This window comes from Chanodichthys erythropterus, chromosome 24, assembly GCF_024489055.1.
Source record: "Chanodichthys erythropterus isolate Z2021 chromosome 24, ASM2448905v1, whole genome shotgun sequence".
In the NCBI taxonomy this organism is placed as follows: domain Eukaryota; kingdom Metazoa; phylum Chordata; class Actinopteri; order Cypriniformes; family Xenocyprididae; genus Chanodichthys; species Chanodichthys erythropterus.
The window spans coordinates 7,336,237-7,349,307 of NC_090244.1; the positions used below are offsets into that span (position 1 = coordinate 7,336,237).

Below are 13,071 nucleotides of genomic sequence, written 5' to 3' on the forward strand. Positions count from 1 at the left end.
ATAACAACTTTAATAATATATACTTCTCCTGAAGTAACATCAAGTCAACTACCACAAAGTCTACTAAAACAACACCAGAACCTACCACATCAACACCAGAACCTACCGCATCATCTACCCCTACTATGATGACTACTACAAAATCTACAACACATGCAACACCTACAGCATCACCTGTCCGTACACCAACAATTTCCACAAAGTCTACTAAAACAACACCAGAACCTACCACATCATCTACCCCTACACTGATGACACCAGAACCTACTACATCATCTAGCCCTACACCAACGATTACTACAAAATCTACAACACCAACAAAACCTACAGCATCATCTATTCCTACACCAACAACTACCACAAAGTCTACTAAAACAACACCAGAACCTACTACATCATCTGCCCCTACACTGATATTTACTACAAAATCTACAAGACCAACAAAACCTACAGCATCATCTACCCCTACACTAACAACTACCACAAAGTCTACTAAAACAACAGCAGAACCTACCACATCCTCTACCCCTACACCGACGATTACTACAAAATCTACAACACCAACAAAACCTACAGCATCTTCTACCCCTACACCATCAACTTCCACAAAGTCTACTAAAACAACAACTGAAACTGCCACATCATCTACCCCTACACCAACAACTACCACAAAGTCTACTAAAACAACACCAGAGCCTACTACATCATCTACCCCTACACAGACGACTACTACAAAATCTACAACACCAACAAAATCTACAGCATCATCTACCCCTACACCAACAACTACCACAAAGTCTACTAAAACAAAAGCAGAACCTACCACATCATCTACCCCTACACTGATGACACCAGAACCTACCGCATCATCTACCCCTACACTGATGACTACTACAAAATCTACAACACATGCAACACCTACAGCATCACCTATCCGTACACCAACAATTTCCACAAAGTCTACTAAAATGACACCAGAACCTACCACATCATCTAGCCCTACACTGATGACACCAGAACCTACTACATCATCTAGCCCTACACCAACGATTACTACAAAATCTACAACATCAACAAAACCTACAGCATCATCTACCCCTACACCAAAAACTACCACAAAGTCTACTAAAACAACAGCAGAACCTACCACATCCTCTACCCCTACACCGACGATTACTACAAAATCTACAACACCAACAAAACCTACAGCATCATCTACCCCTACACCAACAACTACCACAAAGTCTACTAAAACAACAGCAGAACCTACCACATCATCTAGCCCAACACCGATGACACCAGAACCTACCGCATCATCTACCCCTACACTGATGACTCCAGAACCTACTACATCATCTAGCCCTACACCAGCGATTACAACAAAATCTACAACACCAACAAAACCTACAGCATCATCTACCCCTACACCAACAACTACCACAAAGTCTACTAAAACAACAGCAGAACCTACCACATCCTCTACCCCTACACCGACTATTACAAAATCTACAACACCAACAAAACCTACATTATCTTCTACCCCTACACCATCAACTTCCACAAAGTCTACTAAAACAACAACTGAAACTGCCACGTCATCTACCCCTACACCAACAACTACCACAAAGTCTACTAAAACAACACCAGAACCTATTACATCATCTAGCCCTACACCGACGATTACTACAAAATCTACAACACCAACAAAACCTACAGCATCATCTACCCCTACACCAACAACTACCACAAAGTCTACTAAAACAACACCAGAACCTACCACATCAACACCAGAACCTACCGCATCATCTACCCCTACTATGATGACTACTACAAAATCTACAACACATGCAACACCTACAGCATCACCTATCCGTACACCAACAATTTCCACAAAGTCTACTAAAACAACACCAGAACCTACCACATCATCTACCCCTACACTGATGACACCAGAACCTACTACATCATCTAGCCCTACACCAACGATTACTACAAAATCTACAACACCAACAAAACCTACAGCATCATCTATTCCTACACCAACAACTACCACAAAGTCTACGAAAACAACACCAGAACCTACTACATCATCTACCCCTACACTGATATTTACTACAAAATCTACAACACCAACAAAACCTACAGCATCATCTACCCCTACACTAACAACTACCACAAAGTCTACTAAAACAACAGCAGAACCTACCACATCCTCTACCCCTACACTGATGACACCAGAACCTACCGCATCATCTACCCCTACACTGATGACTACTACAAAATCTACAACACATGCAACACCTACAGCATCACCTATCCGTACACCAACAATTTCCAAAAAGTCTACTAAAATGACACCAGAACCTACCACATCATCTAGCCCTACACTGATGACACCAGAACCTACTACATCATCATCTACCCCTACAACAACAACTACCACAAAGTCTACTAAAACAACACCAGAGCCTACTACAACATCTACCCCTACACAGACGATTACTACAAAATCTACAACACCAACAAAACCTACAGCATCATCTACCCCTACACCAACAACTACCACAAAGTCTACTAAAACAACAGCAGAACCTACCACATCATCTAGCCCAACACCGATGACACCAGAACCTACCGCATCATCTACCCCTACACTGATGACACCAGAACCTACTACATCATCTAGCCCTACACCAGCGATTACTACAAAATCTACAACACCAACAAAACCTACAGCATCATCTACCCCTACACCAACAACTACCACAAAGTCTACTAAAACAACAGCAGAACCTACCACATCCTCTACCCCTACACCGACGATTACTACAAAATCTACAACACCAACAAAACCTACAGCATCTTCTACCCCTACACCATCAACTTCCACAAAGTCTACTAAAACAACAACTGAAACTGCCACATCATCTACCCCTACAACAACAACTACCACAAAGTCTACTAAAACAACACCAGAGCCTACTACATCATCTACCCCTACACAGACGATTACTACAAAATCTACAACACCAACAAAACCTACAGCATCATCTACCCCTACACCAACAACTACCACAAAGTCTACTAAAACAACAGCAGAACCTACCACATCATCTAGCCCAACACCGATGACACCAGAACCTACCGCATCATCTACCCCTACACTGATGACTACTTCAAAATCTACAACACATGCAGCACCTACAGCATCACCTATCCGTACACCAACAATTTCCACAAAGTCTACTAAAATGACACCAGAACCTACCACATCATCTAGCCCTACACTGATGACACCAGAACCTACTACATCATCTAGCCCTACACCAACGATTACTACAAAATCTACAACACCAACAAAACCTACAGCATCATCTACCCCTACACCAAAAACTACCACAAAGTCTACTAAAACACCAGAATCCACCACATCATCTACCCCTACACCAACAATGTCCACAAAGTCTACTAAAACAACTCCAGAACCTACCACATCATCTACCCCTACACTGATGACACCAGAACCTACTACATCATCTACCCCTACACCAACGATTACTACAAAATCTACAACACCAACAAAACCTACAGCATCATCTACCCCTACACCAACAACTACCACAAAGTCTACTAAAACAACACCAGAACCTATTACATCATCTAGCCCTACACCGACGATTACTACAAAATCTACAACACCAACAAAACCTACAGCATCATCTACCCCTACACTGATGACTACTACAAAATCTACAACACATGCAACACCTACAGCATCACCTATCCGTACACCAACAATTTCCAAAAAGTCTACTAAAATGACACCAGAACCTACCACATCATCTAGCCCTACACTGATGACACCAGAACCTACTACATCATCTAGCCCTACACCAACGATTACTACAAAATCTACAACACCAACAAAACCTACAGCATCATCTACCCCTACACCAAAAACTACCACAAAGTCTACTAAAACAACAGCAGAACCTACCACATCATCTAGCCCAACACTGATGACACCAGAACCTACCGCATCATCTACCCCTACACTGATGACTACTACAAAATCTACAACACATGCAACACCTACAGCATCACCTATCCGTACACCAACAATTTCCACAAAGTCTACTAAAATGACACCAGAACCTACCACATCATCTAGCCCTACACTGATGACACCAGAACCTACTACATCATCTAGCCCTACACAGACGATTACTACAAAATCTACAACACCAACAAAACCTACAGCATCATCTACCCCTACACCAACAACTACCACAAAGTCTACTAAAACAACAGCAGAACCTACCCCATCATCTAGCCCAACACCGATGACACCAGAACCTACCGCATCATCTACCCCTACACTGATGACTACTTCAAAATCTACAACACATGCAACACCTACAGCATCACCAATCCGTACACCAACAATTTCCACAAAGTCTACTAAAATGACACCAGAACCTACCACATCATCTAGCCCTACACTGATGACACCAGAACCTACTACATCATCTAGCCCTACACCAAAGATTACTACAAAATCTACAACACCAACAAAACCTACAGCATCATCTACCCCTACACCAAAAACTACCACAAAGTCTACTAAAACACCAGAATCCACCACATCATCTACCCCTACACCAACAATGTCCACAAAGTCTACTAAAACAACACCAGAACCTACCACATCATCTACCCCTACACTGATGACACCAGAACCTACTACATCATCTAGCCCTACACCGACGATTACTACAAAATCTACAACACCAACAAAACCTACAGCATCATCTACCCCTACACCAACAACTACCACAAAGTCTACTAAAACAACAGCAGAACCTACCACATCCTCTACCCCTACACCGACGATTACTACAAAATCTACAACACCAACAAAACCTACAGCATTTTCAATCCCTATACCATCAACTTCCACAAAGTCTACTAAAACAACAACTGAAACTGCCACATCATCTACCCCTACACTAACAACTACCACAAAGTCTACTAAAACAACACCAGAACCTACTACATCATCTAGCTCTACACCGACGATTACTACAAAATCTACAACACCAACGAAACCTACAGCATCATCTACCCCTACACCAACAACTACCACAAAGTCTACTAAAACAACACCAGAACCTACCACATCAACACCAGAACCTACCGCATCATCTACCCCTACAATGATGACTACTACAAAATCTACAACACATGCAACACCTACAGCATCACCTATTCGTACACCAACAATTTCCACAAAGTCTACTAAAACAACACCAGAACCTACCACATCATCTACCCCTACACTGATGACTACTACAAAATTTACAACACCAACAAAACCTACAGCATCATCTACCCCTACACCAACAACTACCACAAAATCTATTAAAACACCAGAATCCATCACATTATCTACCCCTACACCAACAACTTCCACAAAGTCTACTAAAACAACACCAGAACCTACCACATCATCTACCCCTACACCGATGACTACCACAAAGTCTACTAAAACAACACCAGAACCTACCACATCATCTACCCCTACACAGACAACTACCAAAAAGTCTACTAAAACAACACCAGAACCTACCACTTCATCTGCCTCTAAACCAACAACTTCCACAAAGTCTACTAAAACAACACCAGAACTTACTACATCATCTACACCTACATCAACAACTACCACAAAGTCTACTACAACAGAATCTACTATGAAGACAACTACTACATCTACTCCAACACCTACTCCTACACCAACTCCGCGCTACGACTGTCCTGAATGGGACAAAAACGTACAATTTAATTTTTGTTTAAATATATGTGGTGTATCCATGATGCCATTTACATTCCAAGAAAACAGTATAGACTGCATTGTAATTTTATATTTATCAGTTTTTCTAATTCTAGCACATTTTTCATTATCACCAGACCAATGAGACCTTCATCTTGTGTAACTGCACCATGGCGAGGTGCATTGAAGACAACGTCATTGAAATTATCCCATTTGAATGTCCTCCACTGCAGAACATCACATGTGAAAATGGCAAAAAACCTGTGCTTGTCCATGATGAACACTACTGCTGCCAATATTACACATGTGACTGTGAGTAAACTAGTCTTCACATTCTTTATATTTGATTTTGTAATCATTTAAATTATTAGCAATGATCTCATTTCAAGCCCAATGTGCTTGATTTTAACTGTTATGCTTTCATGGTTTCCCTGAAAATTGTTGTTGTTTTTTTCTCCTTAGAACACTTGTTTTAAAAGAAGAAAACATTTTAAAATAATATTTTTAAATGTAAACAATGCAGTTATTATGTGTGATTTACTTGGGTCTAGCTAAGTTTCTTTGCTTTGATGTGGTACAAGTAAATAAAACAAATTGTAATAGCCTCTGTCACAGGTTAAAATGATTAAGTGGTTGTAATGACATTATTAATTCTTAAAACGTCAAGTCATAATTTCAACAGTTAATACACACAGTATTGACCAAATTCAAGTAGCTTGTTCAGTTAAATTTTTTTTTTAATTTTGTAAACACTTTTTTCGTAGGCTTTTGTGAAGGCTGGGGTGACCCGCATTACAACACATTTGATGGACTCTTCTACAGTTATCAAGGAAACTGCACTTACATATTAATGGAGGAAATAAGGCCTCAATACCATTTAAAGATCTACATTGACAACGTCTATTGTGACCCTATTGAGCATGTATCCTGTCCCAGATCCATTATTGTGTCTTACAACAAACAAGTCATAACGCTTAAGAATCACAATCTCATCGGAGGTGCAGACCTAGAGGTGAAACTTTCTAGGTTTGCAATGATTAATGTGTGCTTTGTCTGCATTACAGTGTAAGTATCCTATGTTTTTCTTGTCTCCTGTCCTAACAGGTTATTAAGGATGATGTTAAGTTAAATCTGCCATATGCTTTCAATGGTGTGAGGGTTATAAGCTCAGGCCTAGACTTGTTCCTGAGTATTCCACAGCTGGGTGTTGATATAACATTTGGAGCCACTGGCTTTAGCATCAACCTGCCATTCCAGCATTTTGGAAACAACACACAAGGTCACTGTGGTAAGTCAGCCACCCCCCATTTTTGTATGGATGGTGACATCACAATGTGGATGATATATGAAGGATTTATATTTGTGCATTATCCATCTGAATTGTTCCAAATAATTCTCACTAAGGAACATGCAACAACAACCAGGCTGATGACTGCATGCTTCCTGGAGGGATCTTGGTGGACGACTGTGCAGTGATGGCGGATTACTGGCCAGCCAGTGGTGTGAACGGTGAAGTGTGCACTCCACCAACTGCATTACCTACCATTGGTGGTGATATCAAACCTACAACTAAGCCATGCCAGGCCCATCCTGAGTGCAACCTCCTCAGCAGCGAGTGAGTTTTTCTTTTTTTTTTGTGATTAACGACTCTTATTGATTCTGACACTTTTCACACTCATACATCTGTACAGAATCAACATTTTTACCCCGATAAGCAACTCCCACCCACCCAATTTTTTTTACTATAAATTTTAATACACTAGGCTCTGAATGTGATATTTGCTACTTCTATCTTCCTCAGGTTGTTCGAAGCGTGCCGTTCCCATGTGTCCCCCAAAAAATTCTTTTTAGGATGTCAATATGATAGTTGTCATATGAGCAACCCTGCCATGGTGTGTACCAGTCTGCAGAGCTACGCAAGGGCTTGTTCTCAATTAGGGATCTGCATACACTGGAGGAACTACACTAACCTTTGCAGTAAGTTATAAAAACAGTTTTATAGGGGTGTGACAAGACAGGTATCTCACGAGACGAGACGAGACCCGAGATTGAGTTCACGAGACGAGACGAGACGAGACAAGATTTGTACACACTATTTTTAAGAAATCCTCAATGGTGAAATACATGACTAGAAAAAATATTCTGCAGGTGTATTTGAAATGTTTTAACTAATCATCTTGTAACAGGGTATCCATAGTATCCGCAAGTCATTAAATGGATTTTGGGAAAATTAAAGCCTTAAATGGCATTGAAAAGCAATAAATTTCATTTCTACAGGCATTACATTTTTACATAGTTTTGAAGAAAAAGAATACTACCAGTTTATTTTGAATAAAGCCTAAATAATTAATAACTTTGATTTGCCGTCGCAAATCATATACATTGGTGTGATACGCACACAGAACCAGTTTGGTCATTGTCTCTGGCCGGTGCGAAATTGCCATAACGCCGGTTTGGACAGCAGCGGGCTGGGACCTGTAGACACAAGGCTTTCAGAATCAATAAGAGTTGTTAATCACAAAAAAAAAACAAAAAACTTTGCCAACTTAGCGACTTTTCAGGACCTTTTGCGACTTTTTTCTAAGAAGCTCGTTGTGACGAATATAGCGACTTGTTAACCTGATCCAACTACTGAGACTCCCAGGTACTGCCGCGAGATCTTGCTTTCCTGCGGCAGCTGTTCAGCCTCTCTGGTTCAGCGTTGAGGATGTGCGCTCTGAGAACAAATAAAATAGATACTATTGCTTCTAACTTGAGTGATCATTTTACGTGTACATGGTGATTTTGTCAGACAACGTCTCGATTAACATGTCAGGGCTCGAACTTTACTTGCTCGACTGCACAAGGACCTGATTAAAACGTACATACCCCAAAAAAAAAAAAAAAAAAAAAACAGCAACTTGGGAATCACCAAAACACGGGTGACTGGTTTTATTACATTTAGTTATCATTAGCGACGATAACAAGGTTGCGCTGTTGAGGCTCACGCAGCATCTCGAGGAGAAATGGAAACATGAGCGTAGCACACACAAAAAGAAACTTAGTTAAACATACTGCGGTGAAAATTCAAAAAGTGGAGTTTTTATAACTTGATACTGGTAAGCAAAACCACACAACAAAGAATGCTATTTACAGGCTACCATCACTATTAAAAATTTGACTCTGATTTCATACAACTTTTCAGTTAACAAGTAGTTAATATTAAGCCACTTACATTTTAGAAGGAACATTAACTGTTTTTGTTCTATTTTAGCAGCAAAAATAGTTTCAAACAAAGATCACAGCAAAGCGCAACACTCAGCTTTGTTTTCATTACTGGATGATTCAGCGTTTTGAACGAATCGGTTGAGTCAAAGATTAAATGACCAATTCATAAACAACTGCCTCATTCTTGAATGAATCAGCCACTGGAATGAATCGTTTGAATGAATGAATCAATGACCCACTCAATAAGATGGTTACTTGACGCCACCTACTGGTGGTTTAGTTTCATTTTTAAAATATAATTTCCACTCCAACATTTCATATTTGTATTTTCAAAAAGTATTTAAAACAATCCCATAACATTAATTAATGCAGTTGTAATCAATCAAAAATATGCAGATTTACCTATGCCAAAGCTGTAATATTCTTAAAGGATATTGCTTCAGAACAAATTTATATTTCTACCACAAAAAAAAAAAAAATTCCAGACAAGCTACTGTTTTACTCGTACAAGTGACTGATTTACTCTTGTCCACATGACGAGGCTTAATGTCGAGCCCTATGTAATCTTAATGGGCCGCATTTCAGTCACCATTTCATATTATCTGACAACAAAAACAGAAAAAATATAATTTTTAATCCCAATTTTATTGGGAATTTGGCTGTGATAAAATATATGATGTGAGCAAAAGTGTAGCAGCAGAGAAGCAAACAAATGTAAAGGGCTGACACTTGGCAGAATGCGAATGCAACAATGACATGATGAATATTCTAATTGGCGTATGTTGTTATCTATCGACATTTAGCAACATTTTGCCCGTTTTTTGTTGATATCTTTCAAAATCCATTGCATTTAAAGGGATAAACTATTAATTTTACTGCTTAATTTGACCAAAGACATTTATATATATATATAAATTCTAAACCAGGCTGAAGCTCAAATTATTTGAAAGTATATACTTATTGGGATTAACCCTTTAAGACCTGAAGGGTTTTTTAGATTTTTTTTTTCTCTGAGTGACACACACAAAAGTAAAGACTCATAACTCCAAACCTCTAGCAAGGAGAGTCAAAAGGTAGGAATCATTTGTTAGAAAACATGTTAAATGTTAAGAAAATATAAATTACATTACATTTGGGCATTTTCTTGCTGAGATACAGCTGATAAAAGACAAAAATGTGAGTTTTATTTTATAAGGCGCGCTAGTCTCACAGGAGGATGGCTGGACCGATCGCGTGCCTGTCAGTTGAAACGGGGCTTCCCATTAAAAATCAGCATTTAGGTCAGTTTGTTTACATTTCTAAGCTGTTTGATTGTTTCTATACAACGTGTAACACCACATTTGTAGAGCAGAGATAATGACGTTTCAGGGGATACCGGGAAATACTCATAAGTGATGAGAGGAGTTGAGAAGATCATTTCCAGCGAATTTAGTAAAACCATGTCAAATTTAATAGGCATTTAAATACTTTTACTCAATTATCTGGACTACGAAACTTTGGGAGATTATTTTTGAGTCTGTTCTTTGAAATTAGCTTTAAAATTTTTTTTTATTTTTTCATTGTTTTTCCACATTATTGGCCCATATCTTAAAATAGAATGTTGCGACTTCCGACTCATTTCGCTAGAGTGGGTCAATTTTTGACTTCCTAATTGAACTCCTTTCCACAAACTGACCATAGAAATAAAAACGGTATAAATAAACATGGTAACAGTTTACAATAAGGTCTCATTTATTAACATTAATAACCAACATAAACTAACAATGAGCAATATTCTACAGTATTTATTAATCTTTGTTTATGTTAGTTAATAAAATAATCATTCATTGTTAGTTCATGATAGTTCACAGTTCATTAACTAATGTTAAGAAATGAAACCTTACTGTTTGTGCTTAATAAGATTAAGAGAAAACTGTTATTCATTTTTATGGTAACACTTTACAATAAGTGCAATCATAATAGCACTCTCTCAGTATTCAAAGTGCAAATAAGACCCACTTTTTCTTTGATACAGAGCTAAGAGATGGTTACAACTACACTGCCCAGCCTAAAATAGTTTTCATACAGAGAGATATTTGCATTTATCAGGGAGCCGCTTTCAAAATGCGGGGTATTGAAATCGCGTTTGAATGCGCGCTTGTGTTTACTTTAACTTTCACGATCGCGCGTAACTCTGTAAATATGGAGCAGCGGCGACCGTTATCCAACTGAATTAAATGTTTTTTTTTATTTAAATACAAAGCAAAACGACAGTGGAGGTAATGTAAATGTAGTGGTGGCATATTCTTTCCTAATCATCCTAACACTCTGTCATGGCAACATCACGAGACTACTTTTCGCCTCGTCACATATTAGTCTCGCGAGATCTCGTAACACGAGATCTCGTCACACCCCTACTGTTTTATTAATTTTCTATCATAATGTTTCTTTATTGAAACTTTCTGTTGTACCTTTCCAGGTTTAAATTTCTTTTTCTTTCTGATCTCTGGACCTCATATTATTGGAAGCTATAGAGTATTTAAGTGTAGCGTTTGTGTTTTTTCCACAGATATTGAATGCCCAGCAGATAAAGTCTTCAGTCCTTGTGGTCCAGCTGAGCCACCAAGCTGTGATGATATGTATGCCCATTTATCCACATTTTTAAATAATTTAGACAATTGTGGAAATTAATGTTTAGTTCTCATTTAGTATTGTAAAGTAAGGGATGGGAAAATGGCAGATATGTACTTCAAAATAATCTGCTATATTATGCGGTTTAAGAGTTAATAAAGCCTGTTATGCAGATTTGTTTCTAAATGATTTTTGGAATGAATCTCAGGTGATATGTGTGTAATAAAAAAAAAGTTTAATTATTCTTCTAATTGCAGACCTGAACAGAAAACCATAACAGTGCCCACAGAGGGCTGCTTTTGTCCTGAGGGCACGTTGCTCTTTAACAAGGAGACCGGAGTCTGTGTTAACAAATGCGGTAAGAAGTGTGTGCCTTTCTGCATTATCCTGCAAGTCTTAGATGTTTTTTGTAGGTTTTATCTGAATTTATTTTTCCGTTTTTGTGTTTAGGATGCCTGGACTCCTCTAGGACACCACGTGAGGTACAGCAGTGTTTAAAGGAACACTCCACTTTTTTTGAAAATAGGCAAATTTTCCAACTCCTCTAGAGTTAAACAGTTGAATTTTACCGTTTTCAAATCCATTCAGCCGATCTCCATGTCTGCCGGTACCACTTTTAGCATAGCTTAGCATAGTTCATTGAATCTGATTAGACCATTAGCATCTTGCTCAAAAATGACCAAAGAGTGCAGAAGGTGCAATGATATTACGCAGCGCCTCTCAATCAAATGTCTCCATGGTTGAAGGCACGCTCCCTGTGCAAGCAGGGGGTCACAGCCACTGCGTAATATCATTGCGCCTGCTGTACCCATGGTACGGTGGCAAAATTCCTTGATTATTATGCCGGAATGAGAGTATAGTTCCTAGCCATATTGGAAGGGGCACTTTCACTTTCGCGATCAAAATGCATGCCACTGATAAGCTTTGTAAATGCAGTATTACAGTATACACATACCAATTAAACACGCAGGTCCCCTCTCGTGCGTCCTCCCCACTGTGTCGCCGGTCGAGGCAATAACTTTAGTTTTGCTTTTAGATGTCTTTTTTATAGATGCCATCAATGCTTTTAACTTTCTAGATGTAATTACCGAAATCAAAACAGTCCATAAACTACAAATCAACCTGAGAGATCAGCCTCCTTACCTTAAAGTGTCAAATTTCTTGGTTTCTAAATGGACGGTTTGGCTTGATTGACAAATGCTAATGTTCGGCCACGATTTATATACCATTGACCTGTCCTAAAACGTTAGCACTCTGTGATCGATTGCTTGGAGATCGCGTGTTTCTCCGTTCGAGAGCGCATTTCCTGTTCACATCTGTGACAAAACAGTTGATTATTTACGAACCAAAGCTCACAGATATGTGAAAATGGTCTAAATTGAAAGAAAATATCCTAAGCTAAAAGATTATATACTGTGACTGAT

The 13,071-nt window shown here is 39.0% G+C and overlaps 1 protein-coding gene across 1 annotated transcript in view; it reads left to right on the forward strand.

Annotated features, from left to right (window-relative positions):
• LOC137015601 (mucin-5AC-like) overlaps positions 1-13,071 on the forward strand; it is a 69,159-nt gene that overhangs the window by 53,445 nt on the left and 2,643 nt on the right. Inside the window, exons 27-35 of the mRNA XM_067380648.1 lie at positions 35-5,831; positions 5,968-6,142; positions 6,595-6,842; positions 6,935-7,118; positions 7,235-7,445; positions 7,632-7,807; positions 11,586-11,655; positions 11,905-12,005; positions 12,098-12,129. Of these exons, the coding sequence (XP_067236749.1) occupies positions 35-5,831; positions 5,968-6,142; positions 6,595-6,842; positions 6,935-7,118; positions 7,235-7,445; positions 7,632-7,807; positions 11,586-11,655; positions 11,905-12,005; positions 12,098-12,129 (6,994 nt within the window). The remainder of the gene's footprint in view (positions 1-34; positions 5,832-5,967; positions 6,143-6,594; positions 6,843-6,934; positions 7,119-7,234; positions 7,446-7,631; positions 7,808-11,585; positions 11,656-11,904; positions 12,006-12,097; positions 12,130-13,071) is intronic.